Source organism: Bos javanicus, chromosome 10 (assembly GCF_032452875.1).
Source record: "Bos javanicus breed banteng chromosome 10, ARS-OSU_banteng_1.0, whole genome shotgun sequence".
In the NCBI taxonomy this organism is placed as follows: domain Eukaryota; kingdom Metazoa; phylum Chordata; class Mammalia; order Artiodactyla; family Bovidae; genus Bos; species Bos javanicus.
Window position 1 is genome coordinate 70,158,017 of NC_083877.1, and position 21,041 is coordinate 70,179,057.

At 37.6% G+C, this 21,041-nt stretch overlaps 1 protein-coding gene across 4 annotated transcripts in view; it reads left to right on the forward strand.

The window, feature by feature from the left end:
* The window catches only part of ARID4A (AT-rich interaction domain 4A), a 62,237-nt gene extending 42,598 nt beyond the window's left edge, over positions 1-19,639 (forward strand). For 3 of the 4 annotated variants that reach the window (XM_061429015.1, XM_061429016.1, XM_061429014.1), the window contains exons 18-24: positions 2,541-2,625; positions 3,440-3,641; positions 5,721-6,863; positions 7,169-7,273; positions 12,195-12,401; positions 13,021-13,167; positions 17,780-19,639. In XM_061429015.1, the coding sequence (XP_061284999.1) occupies positions 2,541-2,625; positions 3,440-3,641; positions 5,721-6,863; positions 7,169-7,273; positions 12,195-12,401; positions 13,021-13,167; positions 17,780-17,883 (1,993 nt within the window). In that variant the 3' untranslated portion in view covers positions 17,884-19,639. The remainder of the gene's footprint in view (positions 1-2,540; positions 2,626-3,439; positions 3,642-5,720; positions 6,864-7,168; positions 7,274-12,194; positions 12,402-13,020; positions 13,168-17,779) is intronic. The other variant, XM_061429017.1, reaches the window with a different exon arrangement.
* The last annotated feature ends 1,402 nt before the right edge of the window (positions 19,640-21,041 follow it).

Below are 21,041 nucleotides of genomic sequence, written 5' to 3' on the forward strand. Positions count from 1 at the left end.
CCTCATCTCTGAGTTGGGAAATACAGAGAATCTACTTTATAGGGATTTTTGTGAGAAGTAGTGCTAATTATATTAACATGAAAATTCATATAGTTAGTGCCTGGCACTTAGTTAAGTGCTCAGCAAACGTTAATTGCTTTCTTTAGTGGGGGCATGTTTGGCTTCTGTCCTCTCACATCATTTTAAAAAGAATATGGATTGACTGAATAGCATATAAAACTTTAAAATTTCTTGCAAATCAAAACCACAATGAGGTACCATCTCACTCCAGTCAGAATGGCTGCTATCAAACAGTCTACAAACAATAAATGCTGGAGAGGGTGTGGAGAAAAGGGAACGCTCTTACACTGTTGGGGGGAATGCAAACTAGTACAGCCACAATGCAGAACAGTGTGGAGATTCCTTTAAGAACTGGAAATGGAACTGCCATACGATCCAGCAATCCCACTTCTGGGCATACAAACTGAGGAAACCAGAATTGAAAGAGACACGTGTACCCCAATGTTCATCGCAGCACTGTTTACAATAGCTAGGACATGGAAGCAACCTACATGTTCATCGGCAGACGAATGGATAAGAAAGCTGTGGTACATTTACACAATGAAATATTACTCAGCTCTTAAAAAGAACGCATTTGAGTCAGTTCTAATGAGATGGATGAAACTGGAGCCTATTACAGAGTGAAGTAAGTCAGAAAGAAAAACACCAATACAGTATATTAACACATATATATGGAATTTAGAAAGATGGTAACAACGACCCTATATGCAGGACAGCAAAAAAGACACAGATGTAAAGAACAGACTTTGGACTCTGGGAGAAGGTGAGGATGGGATAATTTGAGAGAAGAGCATTGAAACATGTATATTACCATATGTGAAATAGATGACCATATGTAAAATAGATGACATCGAACCAGTCCAAGTTCGATGCATGAAACAGGGCACTCAAAGCTGGTGCACTGGGATGACCCATAAGGGATGGGATGGGGAGGGAGGTGGGAGTAGGGTTCAGGATGGGGGGACACAAGTACACCCGTGACTGATTCATGTTGCTGTATGGCAAAAACCACCACAATATTGTAAAGTAATTAGTCTCCAATTAAAAATAAATAATTTTAAAAGTAAAAATTAAAAAAAAAACTTTAAAATTTCTTTTCTTTTTTCTCAGGTCAGCTCTTGTACCCTTCACATTTCTGCCAACACTAAAAACAAACTTTCTTGTCCATCTCTCAGTAGTTTTGTATGTATTGAATTCAGGGATAAAGACTACACTTGACAACCTTAACACATCTCCCTACTTTGCACGTGCAGCCCAATGTAGCCTTCTTTTCTCCTCAGAGTCTACATAGTTCACAACCATCCGCTTTTACTTACCATCAGTGTGTCTGTTCTGTTGTCTAGACTATCCCCCTCCTAGCGTCCTTCTCTTTTTATCTCTTTAAATTTTTTACTGTTTGACTCTTAACAGTCATTTTATTATACGATCATGTTTGTTCTAACTGGTTATCTTCCTACCTAGCTGGAATTCACATGGTTAATAGTTTTTCATTGGCCTTCCACCCTGCTAGATAGATACTGGGATAATGCATGAGAAGATCATGTTTAAACCATAGTGTAGAGTCATGGGACTGGGTCAGCTGAACTTGTGCCTATTGGAACAGAGTCCTTCTTTTGCATGGGTTAATGGTGATTGGGTTACAAAGTGAAGGTGTGGTTTGCATCACTAGGGTGCAGTTCAAAGCAAGGACTGCCTGTAGTTTTTTTCTTTTTTTTTTTTTTAGCTAAAATGTACAGATTTTAGATTTTGGTTCATCTCTATAAATACCTATAAATATACATTAAACATATAAATTATAGGTAGCTCTATAAATATATACTTATATAATGTAAAAGCTGTTATTTAGTTCTAGGAGGTTTAATTTCTTATTTGCCCCTGATTAGTAACTTGGACTGGCTATATTAAAATCTAGAAGTTATGTCAGTATTATGGGAAAGGGGAAAATGGGTTTTCAGAATAAACTTAAAATACCTCTAAAAGAAATTTCAGTTTTAGAGGTGTACAGTTCAGAATAAAATTTTTTTAGAAATACTGGAGGCTAGAGAGAGTTCTGGAGGAAAAGAGTTGAAAAGGACTTCATAAACTAATCTAGAACTCATCATACTACAAGTTTAAATTTATCTCACTTGTTTTGCATTATTTGGTTACAGAATCAGCTTATTTAATTAAGCTCAGATGAGTGGGAGTTGTGGGGAAAAAGGCAGTGCAAACAGCCTTGAGTCCATTTAGTTTGCCTACCCTATTCTCCCTCTTAAACCTGTCTGCCCTGATAAACTCTTGCTGTGCCCTGTTGGTGGCAGGTACCCAAAACACCCAGTGCAGTGCCTGGCACACATACTGCCAGCAGGTGAGCACCCGTGCCCTTCACCTTTCTGCCGACATAGAACTCGGCCCTCTTCAGTCCTGTTGTGTTTGTACTTGGTGACTACATTTCAAATAAGGTATTCTTGTGAATTTTAAAATATATTCTTTATTTTAAGGTATGATGAATGGGTAAAGGCTGACAGGATAATCTGGCCATTGGACAAAGGTGGACCAAAGAAAAAACAGAAGAAAAAAGCTAAAGTATGTATACAGGTGCTATATCCTTTAGATAACAGTTGTTCATATTGTATTAATACTGTGTTTTTTATAAAACTTGTTTTCTCATATAATCATTTTGAGTCTTTCAAAGTGTGAGTTTGCCCCTTAGGCCCAGAAGCTAAAAAGTAAAAAATATGAACACATTTCCACACTATTTCAGAAAAGGTAAAAACCAGCTTCCCTTGGGGCACAGGCTTCAAATGCAAAGGCTTACGAGGTTCTCTAGAAAAGTGGTAAAGTAGGACTGAGCCCGGCAAAGAAGAGGTTATGTCCCTCGTCTAGAGAGGGTGGAACCAACCACTCTGCTGTGGGATGCAGGCTCAGGCTTGCCAGATTTTAGAATTTTTTTTTCTCTCAAGACAAGTATATTTTTTAAAAAGTAAAATCTGGTTTTTAATTGTGGAAGCTAGTACTAAGTTTTAAAGCATACATTGGCTATATGTTCTAGCCTCATCCACACCCTCAATTTTCAGCCTTTGCTGTAGAGATGATGACATACCTTTCTTTTCCTCAGGAAATAGTAAGAGACAAGGGGAGAGCTGAATAGTATATAGCTCTCTTACGTGCTGCCTCTGACCTTCACAATATAATTGCAGTGTTACCATGTTGAAGTTGTAGAACATCATACTCATTTAAGTACAAAACATTAGAAAACTATTTAATTTTAATTTTTCCATAACTACAGATTACGAGTTGATGTAACTAATCTTTTTCAGTTACAGTTTTCCTTGGCAAAGTAGAGTATTTATTTTTCATAAAGGTACTATTTCTCATACATTTTATTGTTGTAACCTAGAATAAAGAAGACAGTGAAAAGGATGAAAAGAGGGATGAGGAGAGGCAGAAGTCAAAACGGGGACGACCTCCTTTAAAATCTACGCTTTCGTCTAACATGCCATATGGTTTGTCTAAGACTGCAAACAGTGACGGAAAATCAGGTACCAGAAGTGCTCGAAGCAATAGGCCAGACAGCTCACCTCTGTCAAATGGAATGGAAGGTGCTCAATTTTGAGGATCGTTGATTTAAAAAAAAAAAATCAATCATATAAATAATAAAACCAGTTGTGTGAGAGATTCATAGGAAGTCATCTAAGTTTTTAATACATGATTTAAATTACAAAATTTGATTTGAACAAAATATTTATTTTGCTGTACCCTATTTATTTAAAATTCAGTGATATCTTACTTAGGAGTACCTTTTCTTGACAATATCAGAGAAATATTCTATTTTAATAGAGCATGGGTTGACAAGCCAGTATGCCACCCTGTCCTACAAAGCATGTACTGGTGTCTCCTGTAATCCACTGCTGTTCTGCTGCTGCTAAGTCACTTCAGTCTTGTCTGACTCTGTGCGACCCCATAGACGGCAGCCCACTAGGCTCCCCCGTCCCTGGGATTCTCCAGGCAAGAACACTGGAGTGGGTTGCCATTTCCTTCTCCAATGCATGAAAGTGAAAAGTGAAAGTGAAGTTGCTCAGTCCCGCCCGACTCTCAGTGACCCCATGGACTGCAGCCCGCCAGGCTCCTCCGTCCATGGGATTTTCCAGGCAAGGGTACTGGAGTGGGTTGCTATCGCCTTCATCTAGGATCTTCACCATTGCTGTTCACCTAGGATCTTTCAGTAAAGCTGAGACTGTTTTCAAAGAGAGCACAAACTAAAGTGGTAGACACATGTTTTGGGATGAATATAAGTGAACATATTTTATTCTGCATTTACGTTTTTTCCAACGTTTCTACTTTTGTATAGTTTTCTATGTAATTTAAGAAATGTTAAATATAGAAAATGTTCACATAAGAATTTTCCTCCCTTGAAAACTTCTGAACCACAGGATTGCCATGAATCCACCATGTGGAGCTTTTGTGCAAGTTAGAAAGGGCATCTTTCTTCCCCTTTACTGCCATCTGCTGGAAGGCTGACGTAATACACAAATGCAAGATTTCCACAAAGTTGCAAATGCTCTTAGAAGCATGCACATGCACAGCCTTCAAAATTATACATTTTTTTGCTAAACTGCTTCATAAAAGTAAAAAACTACCTTTTTAAAAAATTGAGACAAAATTCTAAATTCTGTATATGATAAAACCATAAAATAAAACTACATACCTTTTCACTTAAAAAGTACATTTAAGCTTTCCTTTTTGCACTGTAAAATATGAGCACCATGTGGGCAGAATTCTTGTATTTTACAACTTCTATATCATCTTATAACTATTTATTATTTAAAAAATTCTCTGACTTAAAGAGAATGGTTTTTTTTTTGCAGAAAGGTAACTGGCCTATACTTTCCTTTCTCTTAATCAGAGGAATATTTACATTTTTGAGAATTCAAGCTTCTCATTTTTATACATCTTTTCAGAATTAAGTAGAATGTCATACTCCTTTCTAAGGACATAAAATGGGCATTCCAGATTTTAATCAGTACCCTCTCAAATCAAACCACTTCATACGTTAACTTCATATTTCAGTACTAGTCCTTTGATTTTTCTAAGGGTTGCTGCTCCTGCTGCTGCTGCTGCTAAGTCGCTTCAGTCGTGTCCGACTCTGTGCGACCCCATAGACGGCAGCCCACCAGGCTCCCCCGTCCCTGGGATTCTCCAGGCAAGAGTACTGGAGTGGGGTGCCATTCCCTTCTCCAGTGCATGAAAGTGAAAAGTGAAAGTGAAAATGAAGTCGCTCAGTCGAGTCCGACTCTAGCGACCCCATGGACTGTGGCCCACCAGGCTCCTCCGTCCATGGGATTTTCCAGGCAAGAGTACTGGAGTAGGGTGCCATTGTCTTCTCCGTTTCTAAGGGTTACTGTAGCCTAAATATGATACTAGTAAAAATTGGAAAAGAGCTCTTTTACAGAATTGAGACAGTAATATTTTTCTATGTAATATATTTTCACATGGAGTTTATTTGAGATCTCCCCTCCCCCATTTTTGGCACAAATATATGGTTTATTTTATATGAGAAATTTCTACAAGGAGGTATTCAGAGGTACATGATTAAAAGTTTTGTCTTTGGCAGAATTTTTATTATAAATTACATTGGTAATTAAGTAGAAACTTGTGTAATATAATATTTTCTCTTGCAGACTCCTGTTCATCTGATAGTGAAACAGAAGACCTTTTAGAAAAGAATTTGATGAATGAAGAACTTTCTCCTGATATTAAAGAAGAATTAGAAAAAAATGAAAATTTAAATGATGATAAGCTAGATGAAGAAAATCCAAAGACTGCTCCACATATATTAAAAGAAAATGATAGGACTCAAATGCAGTCTTTAGAAACCTTAAAGTTAGAAGCTGGAGAGAATGAACAAATAGTACAGATTTTAGGAAATAAAGTGGAGCAAGAAGAAGTTAAGAAAGATGCAGAAAAATCTCCTAAAGGAAAGGGAAGACGAAGCAAGACAAAAGATCTTTCTTTAGAAATTATAAAAATTTCATCATTTACCCAGGATGAAGCAGGAACTGAACCTCATATTGATGCTCAGAGTCCAGAATTTTCTTCTTTAGACAGTAAAAACTTTTCTTCTGCTACTGAAGATGAAACTGACCAATGTGCAAAAGAAAAAAAGTTGAAACGAAAGATCCTGGGACAGTCATCACCAGAGAAAAGAATAAGAATTGAGAATGGAATGGAAATGACAAATAGCATATCTAGCACATCTCAAGAAAGGACCAGTGATTGCACTGCATCTGAGGGAGTGAAAAACTTAAATTTTGAACAACACTTTGAAATAGAAAATGAAGGAATGCCATCATTAATAGCAGAGCCAAACCAGTGCGTTCAAGAATTGACTAATGAAAAATTCGATGGTCCAGCAGAAGAAACTGTAAATACCCCGCTAAAGGAAGAGGAGGATGCAATGCCTCTGATTGGGCCAGAAACCTTGGTTTGCCATGAAGTAGATTTGGATGATTTGGATGAAAAGGAGAAAACCAGCATTGAGGACGCAGTAGTTGAAAGCTCTGAATCTAACTCTCTTGTTTCTATTCCACCTGCCCTACCTCCTGTAGCACAGCATAACTTTTCAGTAGTGTCACCACTTACTCTCAGCCAAGATGAGTCTCGAAGTATAAAAAGTGAGAGTGACATAACTATTGAAGTTGACAGTATTGCTGAAGAATCTCAAGAAGGTCTCTGTGAGAGGGAGTCAGCAAATGGCTTTGAAGCCAGTGTTGCCTCTGGTACCTGTAGTATAATTGTTCAAGAGAGAGAGAGCAGAGAGAAGGGTAAGGACTTCCTAGGGAGAAAATCAGTCTTTATGTTAAAATTCAAAATTAGTATGCTAAGAGTTTTAGGAGCTTTGATCTGTTAAGTACCATTCTTCCCTTCCTTCTTCTTTCCCTCCCTCCTTCCTTCCTTCTCTTTTTCCCTTCCTCCTCTCCTGTGTTTCTTCTTTTTCCTTCCTTCCTTCCCCTGCTCCCTCTTTACCCCACCCTTTTTAAAAAACATATACATGGGAATTCATGTAGGCAGATGAATAAACACTTGCTCTTGATTTTTTTTTCTAATTTTCTCTTTCCACTTATTTCAGGTCAGAAAAGGCCAAGTGATGGAACTAGTGGATTATTGGCAAAAAAGCATAAGCGAACCCCAAAGCGAACAAGTGCTGTAGCCAAAAATGAAAAGAATGGAGCAGGTTGGTGCTTTGCAACACTGGCTTTAGTATGGTGTTAGTACTTTGAGCAGTTTTTTGGCCTGATCATCTGTGTCAGCTTAAAACTAAATTTGGTTTATTCTGTTCTGAAAAGTAGCAATTTTTCCATTAGTTTTTCATCTGAAAATTTGCTTGTCAATTTTATTTAGAGCTGAGATAGCTGTGGTTATTTTTTATGCTTATTGCATTTCTTATGTAATGCAGTTTAATATTAGAGGAATATGTTTGGAAATCTTGAAAAAAATAAGAATAGAATAAAACAAATAGAATTTGAAAAACAGAAGAATTTTTTCAAATACATCTGAAAACAGATGTATGTACAATAAAGAATAAAGTTAAGTTATGGGATATAGTGGGAAAAAACATGGTTGATTTGACAAATTATAATTTTACATCCAAAACATGTCTTCCTACAAGTCTGAAATGGAAATACTAGACTACGGTAGATACATATTCCAAGGAAGGAGCATATAATTTATTTAAGACAAAGGGCATTTCAAAAAAATTCCTTTGAACCGTATTTCAAGTAGTCAGTAATCAGATGTGGCTAATGGCTGAACAAGACAGGTATGGAGTATAGAGAAAGAGTGATAGGCAATGAGACTAGAAAGATAGCAGGAATTGCAAAGGGAAAATGAATGAGTTTACAGTGGATGCATGGACAGACATTACCTTAGTCAAAATGACCACCACCAGCAACGGGATCAAGTGAAGTGATGTGCCTCCTGATGGGATGCACCGTGAAGAGTGTCGTGCACCTCTGCGACATTCCTGTCAAAGACGTATGACCCGACTGTGATCGTGAGGACCCAGCAACAAGTTCAAACTGAAGGATACTCGGTAGAATAATTGGGCTATAATTTTAAAAATTGTCAGGGTCATGAAAGTCAAAGAGGAACCATTCCAGATTGAAGGAGATTTATGTGACAAGTAAATGAGGTATATAATTCTCACCTGGATACTATTGGTATAAAGAACATTATTGGGTCAAACTAGAGATACTTGCGGAGAAGGCGATGGCACCCCACTCCAGGACTCTTGCCTGGAAAATCCCATGGATGGAGGAGCCTGGTAGGCTGCAGTCCATGGGGTCACTAAGAGTCGGGCACGACTGAGCGACTTCACTTTTCACTTTCATGCATTGGAGAAGGAAATGGCAACCCACTCCAGTATTCTTGCCTGGAGAATCCCAGGGACGGGGGAGCCTGGTGGGCTGCCGTCTGTGGGGTCGCACAGAGTCAGACACAACTGAAGTCACTTAGCAGTAGCAGTAGCAGCAGCAGAGATACTTGTGTGGAGTCTGAGGATTAGATGACAGTAATATATCTGGTTGTTTAGGAGTGTGGTGGATTTAAAAACACATCCACAAATGTGTTGATATGCTTCTCTTCAAGAGGCAAAGCCCAGTTCCTTCATTTTGGGTATGGGCTGTATTTAGTCACTTTCTTTTAACTAGTAAAATAGAGTGGACATGATGGAGTATGACTTGAAGCTCATAAAAGGCACAACAGATTCTTCTCTGCTTTCCTCTGGATCAGTTGCTCTGGGGAAAGTTAGCTGCCATGTTGGGAGGACAGTCAGGCAGTGTATGGAGAGGCGCACATGGTGAGGAACCAAGCATATCCTTCCTACAGCCAGCAAGAACTGAGGCTTCCTGATGCTCACTAACAGCCATGTGAGTGAGCCATCCTGGAGCATATCATTCAGCTCCAGTCAGGTCTTCAGAGACCAGAGCCTGGGCTAAAAGCTTGGCAGCAACCCCACAAGATTCCCTGAGCCAGGCCACAAAGCCACGATGCTTCCAGATTCTGACCCTCAGAAGCCATGTGAGATACTAAACATTTGTAGTTTTAAACTGCTAAGTTTTGGCTAATTTGTAGATAACTAAAACAAGGAGAATGTTCTCATTTATAAGACATAAACACTATAAGGTACTCAAATATGGCAGGGCAAGTTATCCTCAAATGGCAGAAAAACATTTTTTAGTAACCATTCTTCATCTTTTTTGTAAGTTTGAAAATTGTCTCAAAGTAAAAAGTTAAAAAAGGAAAAAAGAAAGGAGATGATCAGTTTTTCTTTGTGGAAATAATCTTTGGCTTAACTGAGGCAGTGAAAGAAGGGATGAATGAAGAGAATTAGGACATAAAGTCACTGTGTGTGTGCACTAAGTCACTTTAGTCTTGTCCAACTCTTTGTGACCCCATGGACTGTAGCCTGCCCACCTCCTCTGTCCATGGGATTCTCCAGGCAAGAATATTGGAGCAGGTTGCCATTTCTTCCTCAGAGGATGTTCCCAATACAGATATCGAACCTGTGTCTCTTATGTCTCTTGCATTGGTAGGCAGGTTCTTTACCACCAGTGCCACCTGGGAAACCCAAGAATACTGGAGTGTGTAGCCATTTCTTTCTCCAGGGGATCTTCCTGATGCAAGATCAAACCCGGGTCTCCATTGTGGGTAGATTCTTTACCATTTAAGCCGCCAGGGAAGCCCATAAAATCACTAGGACTCTATTAGTAGTAGTAAGATATGAGGAACTGGTTAACTAACATATGGCATACAGGAGTAGCAGCAGATTGTTGGAAGAGTAATTTAGGGAATGTTGTATTAGAAGTACCAAGTATTAGGGAAATAAGGCTCAGGAGCTTCGAAAAGAGTCTGGTTTTAGAAGATAGTTGTTGAAGGATTACAAGATGATAAAGCTGCTATGTGAGGGTTGTAAAATGAGAGGAAAAAGGACCAGGAGTGGAATTATGTGGCATATCCCTTTAAATGGGCCAGGAAGAGGAGAATAGAAGCAGATTAGAGATAAATGAAAATCAGTAAACAGTTGTTGGTTTGAATAGGAAAGATGGTTCAAATGCAATAGAATATTCACGTGGGATTAAAATGTATTCATTGAAGTTGGTGAATAGTGTTAGGGGCCCTAATAAGAGCATGGGAAGGAGATGGATTAGAAGGTAATATCTAATCAGGATATTAGAATATCAGGATAACAACGAATTTCTCTTTCATGAAATTTGACCCTAAAGAGAAGGAAAGAGGTACCAGCCAAATGGGGAGGTTTTCCTCTCCTTCCCTCCTTCTCTCTCTAAGGGGTGGGAAAGCTTTAAGTATGTTGGTAGACTTGATAAAAGAAGAAAAGATAAAATGACATTGAGGTGTTTCAGAGATGCTGAGAATAAATGGTTTCAAGAGTATAGCTGAAGATATTATAGTAGTTTGCCCAGAATTAACAGTCTCCTCTTTTTGAGGCTGAAAAAGTGCCAAAGGGACAGATACAGTAGGGAAGGGGCTGGGAAATATGGTGTGTAACCCACAACTTTGCCTTTTTAGTAGAAGGCAGAGTTGGATTTTGAGAGTAAATATGGTCAAGTAGGGTGTAGACTTTGAAATAAAGCAGAAAAGTTGAGAGAAAATTCTAATTTGTTATTAAATGAAAACCAAAAGCATCTCTCTCAGTGCAGATTTGGTGAGGAGGGATACAGACTTGGAACCAAATATCTGCTCACATTTTATTATACACATGTTAACAGCTGGGTGTTTATTTTGTGCTTCTTCATATATATAGTTTGGGTTGGTCCCCTTTTGGGTTGTTTTTATGTTTTGTTTTAAACATATATAGGGCAATACTATGCTTATTGTTTAACTTTATCATTTCATAATCTGTTTTGGATATTTGGTCATTTTTGTTCCAAAAAGAGATGGGAATACCAGACTACCTTACCTGCCTCCCGAGAAACCTGTATGCAGGTCAAGAAGCAACAGTAAGAACTGGACATGGAACAACAGACTGGTTCCAGATTGGAAAAGGAGTACGTCAAGGCTGTATACTGTCACCCTGCTTATTTAACTTATAAGCAGAGTACATCATGTGAAATGCTGGGCTGGATGCAGCACAAGCTGGAATCAAGATTGCCAGAAGAAGTACCAACAACCTCAGATATGCAGATAATACCACGCTAATGGCAGAAAGCAAAGAGGAACTAAAGAGCCTCTTGATGAAGGTGAAAGAGGAAAGTGAAAAAGCCGCTTTAAAACTCACCATTCATAAAACTAAGATCCTGCCATCCGGTCCTATCATTTCATGGCAAATAGATGGGGAAAATGTGGAAGCAGTGGCAGATTTTATTTTCCCAGGCTCTGAAATCACTGCAGATAGTGACTGCAGCTATGAAATTAAAAGACGCTTGCTCCTTGGAAGAAAAGCTATGACCAACCTAGAAAACATATTAAAAATCAGAGACATCACTTTGCTGATAAAGGTCCTTCTAGTCAAAGCTATGATTTTTCTAGTAGTCATGTTTGGATGTGAGAGTTGAACCATAGAGAAGGCAGAGTGTAGAAGAATTGATGCTTTTGAACTGTGGTATGGAGAAGACTGTTGAGAGTCACCTGGACAGCAAGGAGATAAAACCAGTCAGTCCTAAAGGAAATCAACCCCGAATATTCATTGAAAAGACTGCTGCTGAAGCTAAAGCTCCAATACTTTAGCCACCTCATGTGAAGAGCTGACTCATTGGAAAAGACCCTAATGCCAGACCCTTCCCCAGCATCGGGAAGATTGAAGGCAAAAAAAGAAAGGGGTGACAGAGGATGGTATCACCGACTCAATGGGCATGAGTTTGAACAAGCTCCAGGAGATGGAAGGACAGGAAAGCCTGGCATCCTGCATCGGGTTGCAAACAGATACGACTTAGCAACTGAAAAACAACAATAATATATAATTCTTAGCCATTTCCCTTTTGGTGGGTATTTAGGTTATTTCCATCTTTTTATTATTATAAAACTTAGCACTTTTGTGCATTTGTTTCTTTAGGATACCAAAAAGTGTAATTGCTGGGTCTGTTGCATTTTTAAAGTTTTTATCATTTATAATCTGAGTTAACTTTTTCTTCTTATAGGACAAAGCAGTGATAGTGAAGATCTTCCTGTCCTAGACAATTCAAGTAAATGTACCCCAGTAAAGCATCTTAGTGTATCTAAGCCACAGAAGCTTGCACGATCCCCTGCAAGGATATCCCCTCACATCAAAGATGGAGAAAAAGATAAACAGAAAGAAAAACATCCGAATTCATCCCCTCGGACATATAAGTGGAGCTTTCAACTCAGTAAGATGCTTATAGAAAACTTGAATGTATATCACAAAGTGATATGTCAGATGTCAAAAGTGATACGTTAAAATGTCAAAACAAGAAATAATAATTAGCAAATTCATTTATTTAGGTATCCTAAATATTGCCTTATCAATAATCATTACTTAACATAAATGAAAGAATCTGTGTCTTACATGTTAACTTCATAAACACTGGAGAAAGGTCTCTAGTTATGAAATGAGACATGTATGATTTATACAGATTGATGAAACTTAAACATCCTTTCTTGTATTGACAATTGGAAATAACTAAAACATCAATACAAAGACACTATATGGGTGAACAGCTAAAATTATAGATCAGAGATGCTGTATGTGGGATGTTTTCTTGTGCTTCTCTGATCATTTCAGTGATATATCATTAAGTAATATATGTTTAGTTAAGAAAATTTGGGATGTATATAGAAATCTTATTCCTGAATTTAATGTCTTCTCTTTTTATAGAACCTTATTTAGTGTACTGTTAGGTTTTAATAAACTAAAGCTTTTGTTGATTTATGAGTCAGAGTTTTGAAAGAACTGCCATTTTTTTCTTATAGAATTAATTCCAAAGTAACTGTTTTTTTGCCTTTTAGATGAATTAGATAATATGAACAGTACAGAGAGAATCTCTTTTCTCCAAGAAAAACTACAGGAAATCAGAAAATATTACATGTCTTTGAAGTCTGAAGTTGCAACCATAGACAGGAGGAGAAAAAGATTAAAAAAGAAAGACAGAGAAGGTAATTTGATTATAATTTTTCTTCTCTCTATTTTTCAAATATATACCGTATCACTTTAGAAGATTTAGGCTTATCACTTTTTGAATATAGTATATAAATTATTTTTAGATTGCTAGGTTTTCTTCTTTGTTGCTGCTGTTGAAATGAGCCAACAACTGAATTAGTCAGAATGAGACTTCTGCTTTTGGTTTTTTAATGTTTTTTAAAACATTATTTATTTTTATTTTTTGGTTGTGCTGGGTCTTCTTTGCTTTGTGTGTGCTTTCTCTGACTTCCAGGAGCGGGGACCACTCTTCATCGCGATGTGCAGGCTTCTTAGTCGGGTGGCTTTTCCTGTTGTGGAGCACAGGCTGTAGGGCACATGGGCTTCAGGAGTTGCAGCTCACAGGCTCAGTAATTGTGGTGCATGGGCTTCGCTGCTCTGTGGCATGTGGAATCTTCCAGGCCAGGGTTGAACCCAGCCTGTGTCCCCTTCATTGGCAGGTGGACTCCAATCCACTGCTCCACCAGGGAAGTCCAGAATGAGACTTTTGAAAGGGACTATGAGCTGTTTTACAAAATGTGTGATTTTACTAAATGTGGTGGGTTCTCAAGAAGAGCTTGCTCCCTCTGAATATCTCTCACTATTCAACAGACATTTTATTGACTGCCTATTAACAGGCATTATATATTATGGGGTTCATCAAAACAAAGAAGCATATGGCTTCTTCTTTAGGAGATTGTCTTGTTGGGATTGTAAGGCATTTCCTAAACAACTACTGCATAAGATATTTCAGCTCTACAACATTAATGCACATATACCATATGCCAGGCCTTCTTTCGTGAAAGTACAGAGATGAATGAGATACAGACCTCTATCTCAAAGTCTTACTGTCCAGTGGAACTGTGTGTTGAGAGTCCTAAGAGTGATACACAAGTATAGGTGGAAGGAGAGATGACTTTGATATAATCATAAAGACAGTAGCATCTAAGCTAAACCTTAAAAATGTATAGGATTGGCTTTAGTTAAACATTGTCATGCTCATGTCTGCCCCAAGCCCCAAGCCCAGGCCTCACTAAAATAATATAAAGAAAACTAAAAGCCCTATACACACAAGGACAAGAGAATGGGACAGCAGATTGACTGTTGCCAACAGGAAGTGTCAGCAGTATGTCAGCACATGAGAGAATGCTAAAAACCTAAGCTTGTTTATCCTTGTAGTGGGACAAAACAAGGAGAAGCTAATTCATACTACATCACCCCCCCCGAAAAGCTCTGAAGGCAATGTAAAGTGTGAGGCTGAAAAATGGGAGACTGGTTGAAATGGAAGGAGAAATTGGATCCTTTCATCCCACCCTGTGAAGTAAACTACCTTTTCCCCTAGCTTTAGCCAAAAAAAAAAACAAACCTAGGAGGTTACGTTATTGGAGGCTGGAAGAGATCAACAGGCTTATAGACAGACTCAGGAAACCAACCATAGCTGAAGGTGAGGGTTAAGTGGTATTAAGTGGTAAACCAAAAAGACGGAGCTTGAGTAAAAGTTGCCAGTAATGAATGATGAGACTCCTATTCCTTTTCCAAACAAAGATCTCATCTTCTTAGCCCTCTGAAAGCTGGTAACTAAGCTTATGGTTATTCCTGGAAGGAGACTGAAAGATTCCTCTAAAGAAACTGGTCAGTCCAAAAGAAATGATCTAACAGATACCAGCATTTGGAGGGTCCTGAACCAAAAAGCAAGTTCCTTGCCAATCACCACGTGTACAGTGCCCAACATTTAAAAGCCTGACATACTCATGTACAGCTTCCAATTAGCTCAATGCTCCTTCTCTTAAATATGGAAGTGAAGATCAGATGTTTGAGGAAAGCCCCTACATAAAGACAGAAACCAAAATAGAAAATGAGAACAAAAAAGAACTTGGAACATGCCATATAAAAACAACTATAATTAATATCCAGAGTTACAGGAAGGATACTGCAGTCTTGAAACAACATTGTGGTGGTGGTTTAGTCGTTAAGTTGTATCTGACTCTTGTGGTCCCATGAACTGTAGCCTGCCAGGCTCCTTTGTCCATGGGATTCTCCAGGAAAGAATACTAGAGTGGATTGCCATTTCCTTCTCCATGAAGCCAGAATATGAGACTATTAATGAAATTCAGAGAACATGAAGGATCTCTTAAACATATGGTGGTAGGAATAAAAAATAAAAAGAAGGATTAGATAACAAGGCTAGAGAAATACCAGTAAAAAGTAAAAAAGATAAAAGGAGAGAAGAAGAGAAGTATAGGATCTGGCTGGAAGTACAGATCGAACTTCTGAATCATAGGCTTTATAGAAAGAGAGCACTGAATAAACATAGGAGGAAGTTGTCATCAAAGACCTAAGAAAAATTTCCAGAACTGAAGGAGATGGATTAGAAGATTGAAAGGACTCATAAAGAATGGGAGGGGTTGTGGTGGGAGGGTGAGCAGGAATCACACCAAAGCAAATTATGAAACTTCAGAACCCTTTGGATAAAGGTAAGATTCTAAAAGCTTACCATATATGTGTTACTCTCTCAGTCATGTCTGACTCTTTGCAACCCTGTAGAACTGTAGCCCACCAGGCTTCTCTGCCCGTAGGATTTTCCAGGCAAGAATACTGGAGAGAGTAGCCATTTCCTTCTCCAGGGGATCTTCCCGACTCAGGGATTGAACCCACGTCTCGTACATCTCCTGCATTGGCAGGTGGGTTCTTTACCACTAGCACCACCTGGGAAGTCTTTTACCATATAAAGGTACATACAAAAAGATGGGCCTCAGAACAGCATCAGATTTCTCATATCAGATTTCTCGATGGTGTCATTAAAACTAGAAGCCAAGTTATGAAAATAACATGAGATCCAGCAAAGAAGGAATCCAACAGGAAAACAATAAGGAAAATCTCAAGATGATGGTGAGGGGAAGCCCTAGAATGACTACTCCATAGCAAGCCTACAAAGTGGCTATTTCAGAAATAGGATAGAACAGTAGGGGAGGGCTCTAGGAGGGATGTCCCTAAAGAAAAAAAAAAAAAAGTAAATTACCTGATAGGCTTGCCCATCTCTAGAGAAGTTTTCTATCTATGGCTCTTAAGGAATGAATTACTGATAGAATGGCCTGTATCATATGTAGTCTTGAAGCATTCAACTCCAAGTCCAGCAGTTTTCAATTCCTGGAAATACAGTGGAGCAAAAGGAAAGAGACTGACTTTCTTTGTTTGTCCTTTTGAAAAACTAAATAGCAAGAAGTCTTTACAGAATTTTTAAACACAAGAAGAACAAATCAACAAATGGAACTTTCTTTAGACAACTTTCAGTTGCTTTGAGTTTCCTAAAGGTCATATAAGTTTCAGACAACCAAGAATATAATTTTCTTACGGTCTTCTTCCCTTTTTTGATTTTTTTAATTTGTGTGTGTGTGAAGTGAGTTATTAAAGTGAGACATTGAGTGACTTCTAGCATACATATTGGAATTTGTAGTAATGAGTTAAATATATTGACAGTACACACACTGAGGGAGGTAAATAAAAATTAAATAAATAAAATAAATAAATAAATACCTAATAAATAAATAAAAATTAAATAAAATAAATAAAAATTAAATAATAAATAAAATAAAAATTAAAACTTACCTAAATAAAAATTAAAACTTCAAGTAAAATAGGAATAATTGAGCAAAGATTTGCAAAAGATAGAGCTCTGCAAAGAAGTGTAAACTAAAAAATGGCAAAGCAGCTGATGCATAGAATAGTGATCTTTAATCCATGCTTCTGGAGTGTTATGTCAAAGTCACTTGGGGCACTTTTTCTAGTCACTCAGCCACAGTTCCATCCTGATCCCATGATTCTGATACCTGATCTAGATTACTGCTCTTTGCTTCCATCTGGTATATTGGGACAGGATAAAGATAGGAAGCCAATGGTTAGCTGGTTACAAGGTATTTTCTAGGATGGGGAATTCTTTTAGGGTCCTTTAACCCAGAGACAGGCAGGAATTTGCTACAGTGAAAACTTAACCTCAGGTTGATCTTGTTTCTGATTTGGAGACAAAGGTGATTTTCTTTCAGGGATCTTTCAAGTAGGGATTTAAGAGTTTATACCTAGTCTTTATATTTTATGGTGCCTTTTTGAACTCAGTTACTTAGTGATTAGAGACTGATTCAGAGAAGGCAATGACACCCCACTCCAGTGCTCTTACCTGGCAAATCCCATGGACAGAAGAGCTTGGAAGGCTGCAGTCCATGGGGTCGCTGAGGGTCAGACACGACTGAGTGACTTTACTTTCACTTTTCACTTTCGTGCATTGGAGAAGGAAATGGCAACCCACTCCAGGGTTCTTGCCTGGAGAATCCCAGGGACGGGGGAGCCTCGTGGGCTGCCGTCTCTGGGGTGGCACAGAGTCGGACATGACTGAAGCGACTTAGCAGCAGCAGCAGAGACTGATTCCACTCAGTTAAGCCAAACAAAATTTTTGCTGCTGTTAATTCCTTCATGCACCATTTGAGAGGACTATAATGGAAGTGAATAATGTTTAAGAAATTTATTTCTAATTTGCCAGTGGTTGGGTATCTGTGTGTGATAGTTTTCCAGTCTAATGTAACTTGTTTGATTCCACAGTGTCTCATGCCGGAGCCTCCATGTCATCTGCTTCATCGGACACTGGAATGAGTCCCTCTTCCTCATCTCCCCCACAAAACGTACTTGCTGTAGAATGCAGGTGATAAACGTTTTCTCTGCCTTCCCAGCAGTTTGCTGCCATGGACATAAATCCCCAAACCCCGAAATACAACCACAGAAAGCACTCAACTGGTTTGACATTGCTAAGTATATCCTGTACACTTTTCAAGGCTGGATTGTATCTACTCCCTTCTCTTTTCTTTTTTTCTGTTGCAAAAAAGAAGCTGATTAGTAACTGAAGTTTAGGCAGCCTGCCACATTTGTCATAATTTTTCCTCTATAATTTTTTTTTTCATTTTTTCTTGTGAAGATAGAAAAAGGGCACTTAGCAAATTTGAAATTGTATAATAAAGCTTTCAGGTGTTACAGAAATCATAGACAAGCAAGTGCACATGATAAACATCAAAATATTATCCAGCTAAATAATTACTGCTGCACTTTCACTGAGATGTATTTGAACACTTGGTGAGTAGGGGGTTTATGTTGTGTTCTTTTTAATTGTTGTTGTTGGTTTTATTATTTTTGTGGAAGCACTTGCTATTTAGAACTGCCAAAGTATATGTTCAGCAGTGTGCCCAGGTTTAAGGTGTAAATGGGACAAAATAAATTGTGAAAGGAAGTGTAGTTGACTGAAAACTACAGTTGTAATAAGTCTTCCACTTTTTATAGGATTTTTGAGCACACAATTATGCAAATATTTTAATGTTTATTAATGTTTACAGTGGAATTGTGAATAAGTTTTCAGTGGACTATCTTATCCCTTGACAAAAATATTTTGTCTTTTTTCTATGTAATTTCAGAGTTTTTATTTTGTTACAAAAAACAAAAATGAAATATATAACAACAATGAAGTTATTTAACAAGATTTCTAAAGCTGAAAATTTTGTGTAAAATAAGGTATTATCTTGCAACTTGTTAAATATATTTATTCAGACATTGGATGTTGTATTTTTATGTATTTTTTAAAATATTAATAAAATTGAAAAAAAGAAAATTCTAGGTTAATTCACTCTTCAAATGACAATAGTTCTCAGCTGTCCCTTTTACAGGAGGTTGCATCCAGCAGCTTTGCCTGTATTGAAGGGAATCTGTCTCAGTCCTTCAAACAGTGTAAAACTATATAAATGGGCATCTGGATCATTAAAGTATGTCCTTGTTTAGAAACTTTGGCAGTCCTAGTATTTAAACCATTTTGAGGATCAAATTTTTGGTTGCCCTTAAAATATTTTGTCACCGTTTTTATGTTTGCTATACTGCCGAATAAATTTATATCTCCCAAAGTTGAGATGCAACAACTAAGTAAAGCAATTATGTATGCTTTGTTTGTGAATTGTTTCACAGACTGATACATTTTGTAAATAATTCTTCCAAAATCATGTACTTAAAGCATTTTTGCCATATACATTATGTAAAAAGGTGATTTTTTAAAATCAGTTTTTAAATTCATGTTTGTACATTGAAAGGGGTTTTTTTTAAACCCCCTTTTCTGTGTTTAATATGCTGTAGAGTAATAACCTAGATGCTCTAGACTGTATATCAGGATCTGATTTACAAGAACAAAGTCAGAGCCAGACACTAGTGATGGCATAGCATTACTGAAATCATTGTTTCTTAATTTCATTTTACCACATTGTGAACTTGTGATTCAGATTCCTTCCATTTTCGCAGAGAATTAAAAACAAAAAAGTACTCTTGTAAAATGCACTTTCCTGTCTTTTCTTTGCAAAGCAGAAGTATTTCAATGTAAAATAAAAATGGAGCTCAGTGGGCAGTATTAATAAAGGCCATGTTTTAAACATAGGCTTTATATTTTCAGTTTTCATTTAAGTGATTGTTTTTTTTCTCCAAGTGCCAGTAACTCACAGTTGGAAAGTCAGACTTCACAAAACAAAGCATATTCAATATATTCTATATATTCTTCAGTCTCTACAATTAAATATTTCTAGTACTTAATTATAAAAATCTTAAAACTGTGTCATTCTAATACTGTTGGAACCAAGAGGCAACCTTATATTCATACATTAGATATTTTAATGATTTATCAGCTTGAATATTGTCCTTTCTAATCATTATAAATCTGGTAATGAAGTATTGAGACCTTGCTACAGAAAGCAAAATTATATATTCACTGAATGGGTACGTGAACACTGTTAAAATCTTTTTATTGGGGCCAGTGGCCGGAAAGGACTATGAAAGTAATTGAATTTTGAAAGAGTATTGATGAGGTATTAAATTCACACATTCACCATATTTTGAAATTAGCTAACCTTTGAGTAGATAGCTCTTCTACATGACTAAAAAAATAAAGCTACTCTTTAATATGTAAAGTGAAAGGTGCTATCTATAAAATCAACTTTTTTGAAGATTATGGAGATTTCTGTTTTAATATTCCAGGTGTGCTTTTACTGTAAAATTTCTGGTTTTCCTGTTCTTCACTAAGATATTTGTATTTATCACACTACATGCTCTGTCTTCTACAGATCTACTTAAAATTGGAAATCTTTATGCATTGTGCTATTAATTTCTTTATATACCTTTCTTATAAGCCCTGTAGTATAACATAGCTATCAGCATCATGTAAGCATTTTGAAGCTCTGAATTCAACCACACATAAAAACAATTATTTGAATTCATTCATCAACAATTTATTGGGTATCTTTGATGTCCCAGGAATTGTGCTAAGGCCCAGGAGACAAAACAGTGAACATGACAGAAAAAGGCCCCTGTATTTGTGGACTGCATAATCTAATGAGCTCTATGTTAAACAGTTAGGCTATGTAATTCTTATCTATTGGCCTGATTATCATATGAAGTTATGACGTGCCATCAGAAAAATGATACAGAGTCCAACTAGTGTGAACGTCATCTGGGGAGGCTTTGCAGAGAAAGCAAACTGAGCCCCAGTGAGGATTATAAATTGGTTAGACAAATAGGAGGAGAAATATGGAAAGTAAAATGCTCAGGCACATTGAGGAGAAGTTGGTGCTAAGAACAGAGCTGAAGCAGAAGAGGCAGGAGCCAGGTCAAGCAGAGGTATTTAGGCACTGCCCAAGTCTTATATACTTGCCCATCTCTGCCTCTTGCTGCTTCTGTTCCCCCCACAACTCTCATCCCTACATATTCAGAACTATTTTAAAAGCCACTTTTGCAGGAAGCCTTTGCTGACTTCTTAACCACCCCCAGAATATCACTGTCCTTTATG